Source organism: Lethenteron reissneri, chromosome 36 (assembly GCF_015708825.2).
Source record: "Lethenteron reissneri isolate LAM-NWPU_2019-01 chromosome 36, ASM1570882v1, whole genome shotgun sequence".
NCBI lineage: Eukaryota > Metazoa > Chordata > Hyperoartia > Petromyzontiformes > Petromyzontidae > Lethenteron > Lethenteron reissneri.
The window spans coordinates 7,873,564-7,893,976 of NC_083814.1; the positions used below are offsets into that span (position 1 = coordinate 7,873,564).

Here is a 20,413-nt window from a genome sequence, read left to right on the forward strand (position 1 = left end):
CCTCTGGCAGCAATCCCCAGTAATCCCTCGCTTATCGGAGCCACACAAAAACGGAGGGCTTTGGTTGGATCTTTGCGCTGAGCTTACAGGGGATCCCTCCATCCCCCTTTCGCATTATCCATCGTCAACCCCACAATCATGCTCCGTAAAGGACGCCTCGTCACGAATCGATCTATAGTGCCTTATTTATGCTTTTCATTTAAATGATGACCGTCATTGTATTACAATGTTATTTAGAAGACACCCGTGCTTGTGGTGCTTTGACATCCAAGCTGCAAAGGACAAGTGTTGTCTAAATGCAGGTTTGAAATGTTAATGAATGTGTGTACTGCACAGCAAGAACAGAGGTGGTGATGAGCTTTGAATTAGTTGGTGATCGTTTTTCATGATCTGTTTTTTACTGATACATTTAAAATATAGAAAAACAGCAATTGCACAAATATGTTATGAAAAAAGTGTATTTGTTCCCTATCATTTCAGATGTTATGCATGCGTTGTGAAAATATTTAAAACATTTCAACATTGTCGAGGTTTCTTTCAAGGTCACGTGTTTATATCTGGCCTTTTACTTCAGTGTTGTCTCTACAATGCGTCACAACGCGAGTGCTTTTATGATCTTTAAAGAGTAATAGAATCTGAAAAGCCAAGGAACAAGCTGCATGTGAGAAACCAAATTGAAATGGGTGACCCTGCCTTCCAGCTAAAGGTGCAGCTTGGTAAAAACAGCATCTTATTGTATTTATCGTCACACTTTTGTCCCAGTTAAATTACGAGAGGAATTCATTTCCATTCAGAATCTTTGTAAACTATCAGTGTACCACCCTGTGTCAGAGCACAATCCTTCGAAGGTGGCATCAGACAACCATATAAGTGGTTGCTTCAATCGGGCCTCTCTATTCACACACTCGGGGTAATAATACCTTTTTCACATCCTCAAAATGTCGTACATCATTTATAACCTATTTTAAATCTCAGAGCTAGAATGGGCGAAAGTGGAGTTTGGGTCCATTGTGCCGTCGCTGATGGTCGCTATACTTGGAACACCACAGTTCAATCAAAGGTGCCTACCCTGACTTAAACTGATGAGCCTCAAAGTTGCTGGCTTTAGAGCTCTGACATGGAATTAACCACCTGAGACATCCAGGATTGTTCAAGATTCAGGAAAATGAACACACATGCATGCTAATGAATTAAATTGTTTGCTACTTAATTTTTTTAACTTTTCACAATTGTGAAATTGTTTTGTTGTTGCTGAAAGCAAATGCAATTTCATCTTGCAAACTGCTTCGTAAAAGGGACCTATATAAATACAAAAGTATGTGATGCTGTTCGACTTCTATTGCAATGCCTCTTTAAACTATATCTAGCTCTAGGGACAGGAATTCTAAAGCATAGCCTTTCCTTGCCAAGTAAATTGCTTTTCATTGATTGAGACAGATCTAAGCATTCGTATTTTGAACAATATTTTCCACCCACCGTGTATCAAGTAGCCACTTCTCTGGCAAGTTTCACAGTGTATTAGATGTGAAATTTATTAATCCTTTGAACTACCAAAAATGTCACCTACGCCTGAAACTAAAATCACGATGTTTAATATTTAATTGGGAATGCCGCAAGCAATTAAACCAGCCTAAACACCTATTTTCCAATGCTGATGTGAAATAAAAAAAAATATTTGTCCACTATTATGCGATGCAAAAAATACGATTCAAAGTAAAGGATATATATTATCGGAAATATTTTAAATGCACCCAAAGTTGAAATTTAAAATCTTTGTTGACCCAACAATACTTTTTTCTTTACTCTGAACAAGAAAACTTTATTGGAGATTGCAGTAATGCCCCAGTAGCCTACGTCTCTCAGTCACATTGTCACCGATAACCCCCACAGCGAGTGAGGGGAATAATTTAAGAAAAGAACACAAGCCAAGGTGAACTTTTGAGTTTGTAAAAAAAATGTGCCAGTTACACATTCTCGGGCTGTTTGAATTCACAGGGCTACAGATAAGTAATCACACGTCAACTGAACATTGCGGTCTCATGAAAATGCAATTGCAAATTTAAATAATTATAATTCTAGGTGTTTTTTGACTATAAATTATATCTGTGTGTGTGCACGTTGTATATAAAACATCACATTTCATCTCGACATGGGGGAAAAACACAGCGAGATAAGTTTTAAATTGCGTTGCTTACCTACATTGACTAAATTATTTATGAAAGGACAATGAGAATAGTGTGAAAGTCATGTACACATCCACGTTTTATCATCGACAAACAATGTTTTCTGGTCTGGGGCTATCTGGTTGAATTACATCATGCACGTGTTTTGTGTTTTTGGAATTGTGTGAGCAGCACAATATTTTTGTTTTCCTTCATTTTAATGTCTGTTTCCACTTATTAAATTAAGGAAAACATCTGCCAGTGAAATATATACATATTAATGTATATAAGTGTATATAAGCAAAACATGTGTTGATAGTATGAATGTATAGCATTCTTTGGGTCGTTCGGTAAAGCCACGGAGGTTGAAAAAATAATCAAAATAATAACATTATTTATGTGGCTTTACCGAAAGACCCAAAGAATATGAATTCCTGCAGTCACGAAAGCTTTAAGTCAAGATTTAATGTATGGTATATTTTACAAGGCCTATCGAGCCACCAATGAACCACTAATATTTAAAATATTCCATCGCAATTTTCATAATATTTTTCAATCTTTTCTAGGATATATTCGTTATTAACTGTTACATTGCATTCCCAATGCAGGAATTATCATTGCATATTATAATAATGAGTACAGCTGTATAGGTATATCGTGTATGAATTCGTGTAATCTTAAGATAGGTATCATACAATGATATTACCTTTTAAAGAAATGAAAACTAATTAATTTAGAACCGCGTTTTGTGTTTAGTTTGTTGTCCTTCCTCTGTACCTCCGATAATCAGCACAGTTAGCTACGTACGGCGTGAAAGAATTCTAACATACATGCATACATACATACAGTCAATAATGACATAACTTCCAATGAATTTCGTTGCATTTGAAATCCATGTGGGGGGTGTAAATTCATGGAAACGTGGGGTCTGTAATGTTATAATAATGTCATTTATTTATCCAGGAAAGTCTGACTGTTTCAAGCCTTTTTTTTAGGAGGGCCCTGCATTGGAAAGTCTAACCAATCCTATGAACGAATGAACACGTGACATTTTGTAGGAACCGGATAGTGCGAGCAGAAAGACCACACACATCAGGGACCACCACTCCAAGCTGCTTTTACAAATCTCAAATTGGGCTTTTGTAAATAAGTGGTCACACTTGGTTGAAAAGTAAATCAGTTGGTATATGTTTTCAGGTAGGTTAAAGGAGTGAATTATTTTGGTTGAGCACACAGATGTTACGTTTAAAAAATATGAATTTATATAGAAATGGCAACAGATACAGTAATTAAATCGTGTCTTTTATATTCACTGCCAAGTTTCGAAAATTGCAATGATAATAATGACCAAACATGTGCCAATGTTTGGAAACTAAATGTGAGGGAATTACACAGCGATATTGAAATCGCATCTTGATTTTAATTAAAAATGACATACATCTGCGCATGAAACACTTCAAATAAGCACCTCTCTTTGTCTCTTTTTTTTCATTTCCCTTTTGATGTTTGAAAGGATTAGTACCAAATCCAAGTCGAACCTTAAATCACACCATATGTCAGTCGAGTTAAAGTGTCGGTATTTCTCTTTTTTTGATCATTTATTATTTACCCGGGTTAGAAAATAACAACTGTAATTCACAGCTTTAGGCCAATGTGCCAGCAGACCTGCGGCAGTCATAAACATTTGTGAACTCCAAACGGAGACACTAGAGGAACATTTTTCGTAACAATTACATAAAGAATAATTACGAAAACGTTCTTGATGTCTAAAGTAGAAACTGTTATATCCTTGAATAATAATTCCTTGTTCAATATATTTTCAATCAAATATTTTTTTCCCTTTCATGTTTAAAGCGCTAAATAAAGTACTTGGCCTAATTAAAAAAAACTAGGGCGTAGTGACAAACGGGTGCTACTGTATAGAATGTTTAATTAATGGTCAAAATCATTACCCGCTATGAATATTGTTAGTTTTGTTTTTATGGAATAGTGTTTTTTTACTTGATACATTTTAACAATTTTTTTGCTGAATAATTTAAAGAGCTAAATCAATTATGACACAAATAATATCCGGTAAACAAGCAGGATATAAATAATTAAATAGGTAATAATTAAACTACCATTGCTGGCATTGCATTTGCCATTAATCATCATCAATCAACCATCAACAACAATCGCCGTTCACCATGATAATCAATCAATGTGTGCGTGTCAGCACGTTAAGGAAATGGTGTGCACTGATTAAATTGTCTAATGATTTAGAATTCTTAACCGTTACCATTAATAAGTAAACACTCACCGTGGTGTCTTTACATTTCTTTCCCTCTTTCCAAACTCATACATCAGCCACGTTAATCACGAAAATAGATGTAGATATTAATGTTTATGCTCTCATAGCCCGATTGGTATCGCTGATATTATTACACTCGTTCACGCTTCAACCCTTGTCGAGCTCAAGGTCAATGGAAGGTCATTTCCCATCTCATCGATGGCAAACCCCACCTTGTCATTGCTGCCTTTCACGAGATCCTGGAGCTGGTGTTGGTGTTGTGCTGGTTGTCAAGCTGACACCTGACTTCCAAGGTCTACTCTTACCTCGGATTTCTTTGGATCATCCTCTTTGTCATTTTCACACTCTGAATACCCAGTGGCTGTCTGGGTAACGAGCCCTCTCCTGCATATTTTGTCCCACCTTGTTATTCGTCAGCCACAGACAAAAAACGACGACTAATTTTGAGCCATTCGTAAATTCACTGCTAGACGACGGCTCACTGCCGCCCCTCCCTCCCTCCCTCCGCCATGCCATAGCAGTCAGGAGCGTTGTTTAACCACACTACTTTAACCATACTTCACCATGCTGTACATTGCGGGTTGGGTTTGGACCCGTACTGGTGATGATATCACTCGCCACTCGGAATGGATATCAAGTCGCTGGATTAATTGCCCAGTGTGCCAATCGCTGTGCCACCACTCCTACCCCTCTCACCCTGCCGTTATGGACAAATAAATAGTATTTTGACGAATATAAGAGCTGAGAATTGTTTTCAACGTCAGTGAGAGGAAAAAGTTGAAAATGGCCACGCTGCTACACCTGTAATTCTATACAAATGCTTGGATTGTGAGCTGCAGCTAAAAAGTGTTGCTGTTATTACTTTCGTGTTTCCCACCACAGCCCCCTCACAGGTTCCCATAATGCACCACGTGAGCTCCACGATGAGCTCCATCAAGCTGTCGTGGCCTCAGCCCGATCAGCCCAACGGCATCATCTTGGACTACGAGCTGCGCTACGGTGAAAAGGTGAGCAAAGTCCCCTTTGGTCCATTTAGTCCTGGGAAAGTTGCGGAACAAGAACGAGCCTCCGGTGAAGGTGAAGTTGAGACCGCTGCGTTGCTTTTCGAGGTTGTGCCGTGTGGGCTTCCCGACACGTTTTCCGACAAACTTATGCAGGAACTGAGCATCTAGCCGAAAACTGTGAACGTATTCACGTACGTGCCCCGTGACAGTCTATCTGGCTACGCGAGGGATCTTTATCTTCGGGCGAGGTGTGTGTCTCTGTGATTCGCTGTCACCGTGTTTATACATATTGTAAACACAGAGCAAGTAACAAGAGCAACATCCGTCTTGCTATTACACCGAATTACTGGCGTTCTCAAACGCCTTATTAATGGCCGGATTTTAACTTGCTTGTGATTTATATGAGAGGATTAGCAGGTTGAGGTTATGAATGGGGTTAAAGGATGATTAATAGAGAATATATGCTGCAATCATAAACCCATTAAAATATGTAATCATAGCAAAGCAGTGTTTGTAAAGCAACTTGAAAAATGTTGCTAACTGCGATGTAGTTTTAACAGATCGGTCCTTGGCAAGATAATTCAGAGTTTAATTCAGAAAACATGTAATCTTACCATTTCATTTCCTTTATTAACTGCATATGTAACTCTAAGTTAGATTGGCATGTGTACGCATGCGTCTTACCAAAGTAATTTCTTAAAACTTATTCGAATTGAATTTCCCTCCGTCAATGCGTTTAAACTTTTTTTCAAACAAGGTAATAGCCCACTTAGACAAGCATTTCTAATTGAAACATAGAGGAATACAAATGTTAATGTAAACGACCAGGGAAAAGATTATTGTTCAATGAAGCGAAAATAGTTCGAAGAATGAAGTTTTAGTGCTGTATAATTAGCAAGCGCATTGAACAACACAGAAACAAAAAGTAACACGAATCATGGTAAATGTCCAAATCATAAAAATAGTCAATAATAAATTGATTCTCGGAGTGGATTCATGATGGCTCGGTGGTCGTTTAACCAGGCAGCTTGAGATCGTAGTTTCTTCGGCCCCGGTAGACATCACTGGGAAGTGCTGCCTGGACCAACCTCATAGGTCGGCATGGTGGAGAATGGTCAAACAACCCCCCCGTGGCTGACACAGCATGGAGAGGCGATCATCCAGCAGTTGATTGACAAATTGATGAGTAGCATTAATGATACTTATCTTTACTTGAGTATGCTAGCTTATTCCATGCAAAATAGAAACAAAAAATAAAACATTCGGTGGCTGATCAACAGTTATTATTCGAACGAGCAACGCGCCATGAGAGTACTCCCTCGCTCTTGAGGAGAGAGTACATCTCAACGCATAGGCTCTGCTATCCTCTAAATATTAACGTGCTGTGAAGAAGGCCCATATCCTGAAACATTGCCGATTAAATGTGTACGTTATTCTCTTTAGGCGGTGGTGTCGGGTATGCACCGCTGCCAACGCAGCAGCAGCAGCACCACAACATCATAATTTATCTCTCTGTACGTGGAGGTGTTATCGGCCAATGAACGAGCGTTCGAAACGACAATGTCTTCCGCAGAATCAGGACTATCACAACTCGTCCACCGTGAAGAGCCAGACAAACACGGCGGTGGTGGACGGCTTGAAGCCCGGCACCATATACATGTTCCAAGTGCGCGCTCGCACGGAGGCCGGTTTCGGCAAGTACGGTGGCAAGATGCTGTTCCAGACGCTCACCTCAGGTACAGATCGCATGTGTCCCCCCCCCACCACCAACACCCCCCCCGCTCGCGCAAATCTCTCGTGCACGCGGCCCGGAGCGGCGCTCGCAGCGGCTCTTGGAGTGCGCGCGCCGCTCCAGACTGTTTACAATTATCGTCTTCGTTTGCATGAAGCCGCGTAAGAGCGAGTGAACTTTTGTCAAGCGCCGGTGGGACACGCGTGCTCCCAGCAGCAGATGATACTGGCGGAATTTTAATTATTCGTGGGGCTGCGTTGGAAAAACATTGGCGAGCGAGACGTCGCATTGTTTTTTTTGGCGAACGCGTTCTGTTTTGGATTCTGCGTGGATCTTTCGCTGTGCTGCCGGCACAACGAGCGATTGGTAACCCCCAAACCCCCCACCGCCCCCCCCCCCCCACCCACCCCCAAGCCTAAATGAGCGCGCCGCTTTGTGTTTCATAGAAGACAGGGAAAACATGATACGAGAGCAGATCCCGCTGATCGCCGGCTCAGCCGCGGCTGGGATCGTCTTCATTGTGGTCATCGCCGTCATCATCATCGTTTGCAGCAGGTGCGTTTCTCTCACTATAAGCCTCCCAAGAATCCTTGTCCTGCTCATGCAGTTTGTAGGCTTGTGAGTCCCAATGCTGTCCCTCGTGCCATAGACGATTCCCGAGTACCAACCACATGCTCAGGATTACATTCAGGGTGATGCATATATGGACGCTGCACCGATTTCTAACGACTCTCGTCGTTTCCGCAATGGTCTCAAGCTTACGCAGCGTTGAATGTTGTAATAAAATAAGACTGCCTCTGTTGGAACAATTGTATCAGCAGGGGTTTTAAAATCTTTAATAAGTGTATTGTGATTTTTGGGAGACGTGAAGAGGCATTTAATTAAAATGTTGGTTTCTCTGTAATATCTCCCGATTATTTTAATGCATTATGTTTGAATGGATTCCCCTGAACGTGATTAAAATACAAACTCACGTGTCACACAAGGTTGTATAGTCTCAGCCAGGGCACCAATGATCATAGGGTGGCCAGGAAATGCAAATACAGCATTGGAAACTTGGATCTATCTGTGCTGAGCTTTGGCAGTTATCCCTAATTTTATTTGTTTTGTCCAGATTCTCTAGTTTCTTCCCACATGCAAAACGCTCGTCTGTAAAAGAGTGTTCAGAGACTGAGGCTTTCCTGGGTAAATAAAGGTCATTAATATCATTATATTTTTAAAGGTTACTTGGCAAATAGCCACAAATCATACCACAGACTCAGCTTCTCATCTCAAGAGAATGTGGTTTGGTGCTTGTCAAACCTTTTAATTAACTGGTTAAAGACGCAAAAATGTCACCGCGTGTTTGGATGATGTCAATATTTATACAAACTGTCTTGAGGTCTGCACATATTAATGTTTATCCAGGTTCCTATGTGGATACTTCTGAAAAGGGACAGTTAACAACACCTTTCTTCACAGCTATGCTGCAAACAATGTAATAATAACAAGTGTAATCTTGACATTAATGTTATCCAGCTCTGAATAACAGCAGATACATCATTGGTAGGCAGCAATGTGGCCAAGGTGAAGCCCTTGAGGAGAGCTGTTGATCAAAGGCATAAATAATCCCTCCGAAAAAAAAAAACACTCGAGTAGTTTTTGAGAGCGTTTTAAGTTGTGCGACCGGATTCATGAGCGCAGGAATGGCGATATAGAGAGCTTTCAGAGTCACACTGACAATGCATGCAGCAGTTGTAAAGTGGGGGATAATTTATGAGGCAGTATGAAATTGCAACAAAACTCTGCACGGTGGGATGAAGAGGACTTACCTGCGTATCTCGAGCACAATGCTCTCTCGCAGTGCGGTTAAGAGTCACTCGGGAGCTAAGGGCACGTTTCCACGATGGCATAGAAGAGATGGCAAAGATATACGGCAAGCCACGTGACATTTTTGACGCAACGAGATTATCTCCTGTGGGAAGGAATGCTGGTAGCAGCACAATAGCATGTATGCACGTATGTTGAACTTGGCACCCTATGTCGCCAACCATTCTAATCGGAGGTGTGGGGGAAGGACAACAATAGAGTGATTCTTTGTTCGCTTTAGCCCAGATGCTCGTGACGGCATGGTCACCCACAGCATTGTTTTTGCTGGGAGAATTGCGTTTAAATGCCGACACTCTTTCGAAGAAGGAAAGAAAGCTACTCGTCAACAGGAATCACGTAGCAATTGTGTCATGGGAAACGTTGCAGTTAACGATGGAATACAAGCACAGGAGTTCAGTGAGAGCAGAGTTTTCAGGAGTAGCATCTGCATCGCGTGGTGGGGAGCCGATTAGAAGTGTTTGACAAGATGCTGCGAGCATGAATGTCGAGAGTGCCATGTAGTAGACTGTGTTTTTATAAAAGCCAATTAAAAGATAAGGTGAAGACTTCTATGATGGAAAAAATAACTGTGCACGAAGCCAAAACGATGAAAGGGAAAAACGAAATATGAGTCAAATTGTGGAAATGACTCAAGAAGCACACAAAGAAAAATGAGCGTGTGGAAGAAACGGAGATTATGGAGGAGACGTGGGGGATAGATTCGAGGATAAGACACTCTTGGTTTCACTAGAGAATGTTGGCCTCAACAGTAAAGGAATTACTTTAAAGTCAGGGGTGAAAATGCTTCCATCTGTGAATGAGTGGGACACACAGCTCAAAACCTTCCCATTGCGAAGCTACAAGCAGAAACAGACATCAGGAAGGGCCCTCTGCATATAGGCAGCAGTGTGATGCTTGTGTAAGACAGACAGCCCTTTAACGTCCATCTCTCTGCTCTGAAGAAGGGACATTTGCCCCAAAAGTCACGTTTATATGATTTGCATTTAATAGCAGTTTTATTGAAGGATGTGTTGATTTTATTTGTTAATTCATGTTTTTTGCACCACTGCCAATGCAGCAATCACGACGCTATTGTTTTTAGATGTGATGATGTCAATGTTGGTTATGGAGCTGTGAAAATGCGTCTGCACTGAATGGCTGTCATGCCCATCATCCTGAGATGCAGCCACATTTAGACACTTTATACATCCACATTTGCAATATTAGTTTTTGAGTACAGTCCAGCGACTTGTCTCGTGATAGTAAATGCAGATGAATTGTTTGATATTGCTTAAGTAGATTATTTTAAAATTGCAGTCTCTCCCAGTTAAAGTGTATCGTAAATATTTCATATTTTGTGATGAAACTTGGAATATAATAAACATGCCGTTGCAGGACTCTTCTGAAAGGTGGTATTTAGACTGCAATGACGCTTGTGTGAATACATGCATAAATAATATGAATGTCATTGTTATTTTATAATTGCAGGCGGAGATATGAAAGGGCAGATCCAGAATACACTGACAAACTTCAGCATTATACTGGTGGTCATGGTAAGAGGCACTGATACGCAAACCCGCACATGTATGAAATTGTATTCCTATCATCTGTTGTAAATGCATGGATTACATATGACATTTCTCCAACCAAAAATATTGTGAAAATTCAACTGTGACATGTTCTCACGGCAGTATTATCTGCTTGGTGAAAATGTACGAATAAGTCCATTGCAGAGGACTGATACTAGCATAGTGGGTTGCACCATATCTAAACCCTTTGAGATTCTGCATCACGTTAATAACTGAAAGCTCTTTGTCGATCCACTGATGGAGGACTTTCCGTGCCACGTCAATCATGGGGGTTATTCGACCATACACCACCATTTTTTGATTTAAAGCATTCGTGACTGCAGGGATTCATCTTCTTGGTTCTTTCGGTAAAGTCACGTAGAAGGGAAGTAATAAAATAATAAAAATAAAACATCTCACGACGTTTCGGCTACAACGCAAGCAGCCGTCTTCAGGTGAAGAATGAGACACTACTAGCTTGGCAGTGTCTCATTCTTCACTTGAAGACGGCTGCTTGCGTTGTAGCCGAAACGTCGTGAGATGTTTTATTTTTATTACATACACCACCACATTTGTCAGTGTGCTTTTGTGAAGTGTGTGGAGGGGGGGGGGGGTGGTTGACCAGAAACGGTTCAGAAATCGCTCACCGCTAATTTTAACCGCGGCTGGGAATGGAACTCAGGTCACTGGATATTGCATAATAGCGCAGTGCGCTAACCAGTCCGGTTTATTACTTTTGTAAAATTTAATGAGCGGAACATCAAGTCCTAGATGGCGATTGGTAACAGTTCACAATTGGTACAAAACAGTGCAAACATGCAATATGGAAGAGCAGAGACTGTGTCCATTGTATGGAAGCGCTGCTCGTAACTTAATGTATTAAGTATCATGTTGTGTTACTTGCCTGCGCTAACTGCAATGTTCATTCAGACGAGGAACAGCATGATACTCAATTATAGTGCGACTTAACAGATCTCAGTGAGAGCGCTCACAAGTAGGGCAGATTTAATGTGATAATGCAGTCATATTTATGTGACGAGACATCAAGTAAAAAAAAAAGTATAGAATCCGCAACTTAATTTAGCAAAATTAATTTGAGAGGAAACACATTGAGATGAAATGCTAAAAACCTTGTACTGACGTGTCTCCTGCAGGAGAGTGAGTTACTACATAAAGTAGCTAATCTTCTGATTCTACCTCCTGATTTGTAAAGCCACGCAGAGTATGCATGTCTACCCCAGCAGTGAGCAATTGCTGAGGCCGTATAAAAATTAACTAAATAATAATATAAATAACGTTTTTTTTTATATTAACCACCTCCCTTTTTAAAAATCAAGTTTTCCTCTTATTTGAAAATGTATCACTTTTTTTTAGAACAAACGCAATACTTGCTGATCCACATTGCCTGGAGCTCAAATGTTTAAGCTCAAGAGGAGGTTGATGTCTCCATCACCACCGGCAGATGTATGCTTGAGGAAAATGAAGAACATTTTTGTATTATTATTAGTAGTAGTGGTTCGTAGCAAACAGTATCTGTCACAAATATAGGTGTTAGCACATTACATTGTGATTATTTTGCACTCTCCTTCCTGTAGCCGTTGGATTTGATTGGATGCTCTTATTTGTAATGAAAGGGCCAATCCCAATCCTTTAGAGATTGCTGGACTTTACACTTTATTTTATAGAGCAGTGTATGACTTGCATAACTAACTATTATTTTTTTACCAGGTTAGGCCCGCTAAGCTATATAGCTCTTTTTCAGAAGTGACCAGGCTATCACAAATGATAGTTTGATTAAGTGGATTATCACGTGGAAATGTATTGCAGCCAAATACTCGAACCGGCTGACATCTGCAATGCAGAAACACCACAATTATTATATCGTCCAGCTAAACCAAGCGGCTGTTGGTGATATGTCAATCTTATTCGTATTTAAATAATTCAACCAATTAACAATTTTCAATCATTTACATTCGGTATTTTTTCTTGCTGTGATATCACCATCGTCGTCAGCCATGATTGATCAACTGTTGGATGAAGGCCTTCCCAAGCCCGCCGCCACTGCATGTCTCACGGTTCCGCGAAGTGACAATCCGCTGAGTGCCTGCGCACGAATCGATCTCATCGCCCCGTTGCTGCAATGCATTTTTTATTACATTATGACGGCAGCGTTCGTGACGGATGTTGTGAGTTTTGTGAGTTGCGATGCCTTCTCTGCTCCAGGATGCCTGTGAAAATGAGATATTGCCTGTCACGGCGGTTTTCCTACTTAAGCATTTTCACTAAATAAATAACTAAAACTAATCACCACCTGAATGACAACTTTCTGTAAGGAACGCATGCTCAGCAATCCCAAAGTAAGAATAAACACATCCTGCAACGTCACTTCACCCAAACTTTCTCCTGTGGATCTAATTCATCCCACTGCATTCTAAGAATTCACAAACTTGTTCGCCGCCTTCAATCGGGTCAATGAAAAAGGGAGATTCGTCAACATTTTATCGAACGTGATGCCTTGCAAGAGACGGAGTGGTTATGCATCGTTCAGTTTACTTCACTATGAACCCTGAAACCCGAGATTGATTCTGGGCTAAAGTGATGAGCTGTATCTGAACTGATTCTGGGAATCTCACTTCATCCAACCTGCATTGATGAGTGTGGTTAAGTATGGCTAACCAACCCAGGTAACTGACATGGAATGGGGGGAGGCATTCATCTGGAAATGTATTGACAAAGGCCTGTACATTATTTAGTATTATTTTATTACATTTGTTGCAAAAAAAATAAAACATAAACTTTCGTTTTATCCAAGAGAACACGTGTAGAAACTCATCATAGAATAATTTGTCTCTGGAAAGCATAACATGTTTAGTTTTTCATCCAGCTGGTTCCACCATATGAACTTCATCTGCTTAGCTTTTTGGCTATGACATCATATCCGTGCATAGTTATGCATCTCTGATGATCATATATATATTCCCTTTAGTATATACATATATATGGCAAACTACCCAGTTCATATATTTATAAAAGCTTGCATAAAACAGCTGTGAATGAGTGACTGATGAGACCCATGCCGAAAATTATAAATGTAAACATATTTTGAATTCATATCGGTTCGAGATAAATAAACTAATTAAAATCAGTAATATAAAATTATCCAATAACTATCTCAAAAACATACATTCCCTCTGTATACACGTATATATAACAGACATTTTACGTGAATAATACAAGCTCCTGTGAATTTGTTAAATCCTAGCACACGTTACTGACAGGCCATATATTATGGTACTCTGTTCGCCAAGATGATGCTTACATAATTCCTGGAATAATTTCCCAAAATCTAATAACGCAATGATTTAAATGCACGCATAATTGTTTTGGAATATCCTCGTCCACGTTGTCCAACACTCGCGTTGTGATTGTGATGAATAAGTACACGCGTGGCCATAATTGCTGGGCGCTGTGAGCCAGCATCTGCTGCCTGATTTATGTTTAAACGCGTTCAACAAACGGGATAACAGCCTCGTGTTGAGCCGCAATTAATTTTTTTTTTCCCTTTTACCCAAAAACTCCACACACCCACCCACCATCCCTGCCTCCGATGCATCTGTTGTGGCACTGTGCACATTTTGCACTTAAACAGCATAGCAACAAGCAAGCCTAAACACGATCAATGTAATTAAACAGCACGTATTACACAAACCCCTTTCGTTTGGAAAACCTGCACAATCTAATTGTTGGATTCTCAAGAGGGATGCAAGTCTAGCCTTCCGTTTTTTCCATCCTTACAGTATGGATTTTCCACTAATGCCACTCCCCTCTGTTGCTGGTTTCTGCATGATGGTATAATTTCTGGGCGAATTTAGGCAAAAACCTTCCTTCACGGGTAGATGAGCAAGCAATACGCGTGAGCTCCCTGCGCCTCATCGGCCGCACACTTGATTTACCAACTTTAATTATTGAAGAAGAAAAAAAAATTCTCGCGCGCTTGCATCAGACCTTCAAATAAAGCGGCAACAGCTTGTATGCCGATTAGACTTTCTGTAAGGATTTTATCAGTTTAATGGTTTTTTTCTTTCTTTCCCATATGCAATCTGCATTTAAGCACTTTGCAGCGCATGTGTGGAGATGAATATTTATTCGCAGGTGACAGGGGTTGTGTTTTAGTTGGCAATAGCCGAGTGCATTCTGTACTTTCACTGCAAGCTCCCCCGCTGTCCCAATTTGCTTCCCGTCAAAACCAGCGGTGCGTACCCACGTGTGCGCTGTCCATTCCTCTGCTATCTGAGCATCCCAAACTTTCTCTTTTGGCAAGCGTTTCTTCAAAAAGAACAACAATCTAAATGCTATCTGGTTTAATGCAGGAACCGCCACCGTGGATTTTCACCCAGAGCGAAAGGAGCCAATGCGATCCCATTTGGGGGGTTTGAGTTAAAACGCAACAGAGTTTGCAGCAGTCGGTGCAAAAATGTTTAAAGTCAAGCGGAATTAATATGGTCAGCTACTGACAAGGGGACACAGATGTTTTTCATTTTTAAATCAGAACACCGGGAAGGCTGCATCAGCGCACGCAGAAATGGGTCGGCTTTTTTTTCATGCCCCTTTTCGCTTCCACCTTTCCGAAATGTGAGTAAAAATCCCTTTGTGGTTTCACTCGCGCGGCCCCTTTGTGAAATCCAATACTCCTTCCGTGCTGCTGCCTTTAAGTACCGCTGCCTTGCGTGCGCCCATCTTGCACTGAAATGCTTCACCATAGGTGCGTGCCGCATTGATGACTCGACACAACCCCTACTCCCCACTCTCCACCCCTCCCCCCCCCCAAAAAAAATGTGTTTTGACGTTTTATAACATTGTAAAGTTTTTTTTTCTTACTAGGCATCCCAAAAAAAAATCAGTAACCCGTAGAGCTTCTGCTGCGTGTTGGCCTGCAACAAACGCAGCGTGGGATGTAGTGCAAAGGCGAAGGGGAGAGTGAGCGGCGTTTTGTTTGCGCACACAAAAATTGAAATGTCACCCGATTAGTTGCAAAGTCGTGGGTTTTAAACTCCCGCCCGCACTCTGCCGAGCCACGCGTGGGATTTGGCATTTTCAATAGCTTCTGCTTCCTGCTGCCGATTGGTCAGGGATTGATACCGTTCTGTTTACGCTCTGGATTATGCTTGAACACATGTTGTTATATATAGAGATACTTTTTACATTCTAACTAAATAAATAAAATAACCCCATCACTATATATATATATAGCTTTGAGAGCATCCTTTTCGTACAAACTGGGAAAATATAATGTAAGTCTCCCCGACAATACGACAATTATTTATTTGGCGCTAGTTAGGTAAAGAGATGGTTTTTTTGCCGAAGTAATGGTGGTTGGTATAATGACGGCGATGATGATACTATCTAATTTCCAACAGTCTTGACTAATGGTAACATACTAACGATGAACATAGTATTATCTATAATAGAGGTTTTTTTTGGGTCAAATCGCGTGAATATAATTGTCGCATAATCAAAACATGCCAATTAGTTACTAGTTCAGCACACCAATGTGTTGGAGAGTAAACCCACAACGTTTATAATATCGGTCGCGAAAGCCTAAGTGTTAAACTGAACATATTATTGGCAAATTCCATATAGCCGTTGCCTACAACCTTTAAAAACAAGATTAAAAGAAAGGTGTCTTTCCAACCCATGCGACGTTTTGTTGTTGTTGCTGCTGCCATTGGGCCATTCAATCAGGGGGCTTTGGAAGCTATGGAGGCAATGTTATCGCTAGGTCAAAGCTGCCTTGCAAACTCACAATCCCCGTTGAAGCCAAACAAGTTCACTGTTCAATCGTCGTCTTCATCCACGAGAGTGGCGTACGATACACAGCAGTGGACCCAGTGTTGTTCGGGTTTGAACTCAAGTGCGTTATGCCACAGGGTCCTGGCACCTACATCGGTGCAGCATTTAGACTTCACCTTCCGCTGACCATGATGAGAGCAGAGTTGGGTGGAGCCCCTGGTTGGTGAGTTCCACCCCGTCTCAGTTACCCTGCAAACAAAACAAGAGGTTCAGAAACTTCAGGGGTGAGGTTTCCCCGGGGTGTTTCAGGGGTCAGAGCACCGAGCCGGCGCCTGCTGAGATCCCGTGATTCACTCTGGATAGCTGCCCTGTGATATAACCGGGTTCTCAAATGTTGCCTGTTGGTAGTCTCAGCCAATTCACCAGCAATTGCACGTGCAAAATTGGATCGTATAGAATTTGGTGTTTAACTTAATTTGGTAAAATTCCAGCTCTCAGAATTCAGTAACGTAAATGTGGCTTTCACTGCCACGTGATGAGCCTCTGCAGCAGGGCACATGGGAAATTACGAGACCCATAAGTGATCTCAAACTTAGTTCTGTGATATCACCTTCTGCAGACCATTCTCTTAACATAGGGGCATGGACTGTTCTCTGAGAGTCGCTAATGGATGTATCTGAATCTCGTGACGTGGCATGGATAGCACAGTTAGAATAACAATCTCAAGCCTCCCTTGACTGACATGCGTGGGGAGGCTTTCCCCCAGCAGCGGATCGCCATACCTTTGTGTCATCACGTATGCTAAGAGATTTTACACAGAGGTAAATATCAACAATGCGTCTATCATCATGGATATGAAATCTATTCCGTTCATCTTTCTACAGTATCAAGCATTCATTAACACACATTTTAAATTCAGCACGTAATCCGCTAATGTGATCCATTATGAAAGGTAACATTCCGTAAACTAAACTAACATTTCGTGTCGGATCACCGGCGCAGAGTACAGAAATAGCCACTTTTATAGTCATGCATATGTGTTGGTGTACTCTTATTGCCTCTGTCGCCTTCTTTTGTAGGCTAGGAATGTTGAACAAATGGCCCCAAACTCTATATGTATATTAAAAAAGTGTTGGGCCTCCTATACTTTGTGTTAGTAAGGTTCACCAGATTTCGATTTAAAGCTTTCGTGACTGCAGGGATTCATCTTCTTGGTTCTTTCGGTAAAGTCACGTAGAAGGGAAATAATAAAATAAATAAGTAAACTAATAAAATAATTATTATTTTTATTTTATTATTTCCCTTCTACGTGACTTTACCGAAAGAACCAAGAAGAAGGTTCACCAGACTTGTTTGATTAGCTCTCTTGAACTCATGTTATGATGGGTCCCATTGGCCAACTGTCAGGCGTAGTTTATCAGAGAGAAAATTGCCGTGGGTGTTATGGGTAGAGGGAGGCCGGTAACATCGTTCACTTCATCATTCTCCTGTGTATGCACATTTTTTGTAAGAGTTCACAGTGGCCACTTGATTCAGACAAAGTACATGAAAGTATCTATACTCTTAGGTTTTTTCGGTAAAGTCACGTAGGTAAAAATTTAAATTAATAAAAGTAAAATAAAACAAATGAAAAAATTCACGACGTTTTTTAATTTGTTTTATTTTACTTTTATTAAATTAAACTTTTTACCTACGTGACTTTACCGAAAAAAACCTAAGAGTATGAATCCTTGCAGTCACGAAAGCTTCAAATCTAGAATGAAAGAATCTTTTGGGTGGCAATGCATAATGCGTTTTTATCAATATTTCTTGAAATCCGTAAAAGAATATCATGGGAAATTTCACGTTAATAATTAATTTAATATCAAGCCAAGAAAGAATCCTTTAGCATCGTGAAAAATAATTACATACAATGCCTCAAATCCTTCCTCATGGTGCATGCACAATTTAATAATGTTAGGATTACCTGATGAAAGTTAAACAGATTAAGGTCTACATTATTTTTCACCTCACGCAAACGTGGGAGCATTTACAAATCTAATTTAAAGCTATTGAAAAAAAAAATCTAATGAGAGAATTGTGTTGGCAGTGGTGTAAAAACATAAATCTAAAATAATAACCCACTATATATATATCTCCTGTTTTAAGGCAGTGTAAAGGAGAAGATGGTGGAGTTTGATTTAATTTATACATTTTTCAGGTATATTGAGACACAAGCCTACACATTTGTGCCTATGTATGCCAAATCCCACACCTTATTCGCAGGGGAATGTTGGTACAGTGGTTAGCATATTGGCATCTGAACCCAGTGACCTGAGTTCAATTCCAAGTCATGGCTAACATCCGTGAAAAGTGATGTCTGTCACATGAGTTACAAAGGAGAAAATTGCAATCCGTGAAATATATTTATTGTTAACCTTGCTGGTAAGTTATAATTTTATAAAGTCAATTTTTTATGGTTATCATTTAAATGGTGTAGCAGTGGCACGATGGCTCACACAATGTGCTATGAACCTGGATACCTGAGTTTTATTCCTGGCCATGGCTAAATTCAGCGGTGGGTGATATGTGAACAGGTCTTGGGCATGCCTTTACCATCCAAAATTGACAAGGATGATGAACTATCGTCAAACAACCCCTTTAACCAAAAACGACACATGGAACTCTTCATCCAACAGTGGAATGTAACTTGTAAAAAAATCACCTTATTAAACTGCTATACATCTTAATTTTTCGAGTATGACAAAATTGTTTACACTTGTTTTTTGCATCAACCGTTAAAGTTTTCTCTTCATTAAAATCACCATTAATCAAAGCTCATTAGACCACTATTAATAAAGGCCCTGTCATCCACATTTTCCATGGTTTTTTTTTTCAGTTTACTGATGCATGCAGCTATCATAGTCATTAGTTTAAGCAATTAAAATTTAAATAAAGGCCTGCGTGTTGCGATGGTTGCACAGCTGGCATGTGAACTCAGCCCCTTCAAGCCCTGGAGGGTCCATACCAACCATACCACTGTGTGCGGATATCAACAGTAGTCATCCGATGGATAAACAAGCCTCTGACCATAGCAACGTGGAATTTACGCTCATGATTTCGGGCTTGAAAGAAGTGGTGAACACCAATCCACCCTCGTTTCAGCGGGACATCCTGGAGCAAGATGGCCCCTAAGATGTGTTTTCGGGAGGGTGCCCATGCGCGGTTTGGCACAATGTCCTTTCCCGAAGATGCTGCCAGAGTGTGGGGCGAAAGGTCGGGCATTATCATGCCGAACGAACGACACTGAGTACAATTCCTAAAACATATCTGCAGAACAACCCCATGGCAGAGGCTTATGCGACTCGATAAGATCGTGCCTGCCCACTTGTTGTGTTGTGTGGATGCATAATCGTTTGCTCTGGTTGTGTTTGCACGCAGGTCACAAGATATACATTGACCCGTTCACGTACGAAGACCCGAATGAGGCAGTGCGAGAGTTTGCGAAGGAGATTGACGTCTCCTGTGTGAAGATCGAACAGGTCATTGGAGCAGGTAGGGTGGAGGAGATGACTTGAATTAACTTTTGGGATTCTGTCCAAAATGTTGTGTTGCAATTGTGAGTGTTGATCGATTTCTCCGACTTTTGTGATCGTATGCCTAAGGATGCTGACCTAAATGGTCTTGTAATTAAATAACTTTGAAGGGTCAACGGCGAATTTCTTTCGTTTTTGTTGACGTTCGTTACGTTTTTTGGGAGCGTTAACTTTGTTCTTTGGGAATGGAACTATAATGTTCCTTTAAAAAAAATAAAGGCAGCAATTTTTTTGTTCCTCTAAGTTGTTTTAAAGTGTGAAATTTAAGTTTACAATATTTTTTCATGAGCGGCTCTAAGAAGCACTCAAGATGAAATAAGTTATTTGATTAAGTGCCAATTTAGAAACAAGCATTCCCATAAATGTAATGCATTACATTAAATTAGAGCAAATGTCTATAAGATCCTTCAAATGGCAGTTTTAATGAAAAGAGGGAATTTAGTT

General features: G+C 40.6%; 1 protein-coding gene across 4 annotated transcripts in view; it reads left to right on the forward strand.

The window, feature by feature from the left end:
- The window catches only part of LOC133351079 (ephrin type-B receptor 1-B-like), a 178,044-nt gene that overhangs the window by 124,449 nt on the left and 33,182 nt on the right, over nucleotides 1–20,413 (forward strand). For 2 of the 4 annotated variants that reach the window (XM_061566002.1, XM_061566004.1), the window contains exons 6-10: nucleotides 5,335–5,459; nucleotides 7,030–7,192; nucleotides 7,635–7,743; nucleotides 10,525–10,589; nucleotides 19,815–19,928. In XM_061566002.1, the coding sequence (XP_061421986.1) occupies nucleotides 5,335–5,459; nucleotides 7,030–7,192; nucleotides 7,635–7,743; nucleotides 10,525–10,589; nucleotides 19,815–19,928 (576 nt within the window). The remainder of the gene's footprint in view (nucleotides 1–5,334; nucleotides 5,460–7,029; nucleotides 7,193–7,634; nucleotides 7,744–10,524; nucleotides 10,590–19,814; nucleotides 19,929–20,413) is intronic. The other 2 variants (XM_061566003.1, XM_061566006.1) reach the window with 1 other exon arrangement.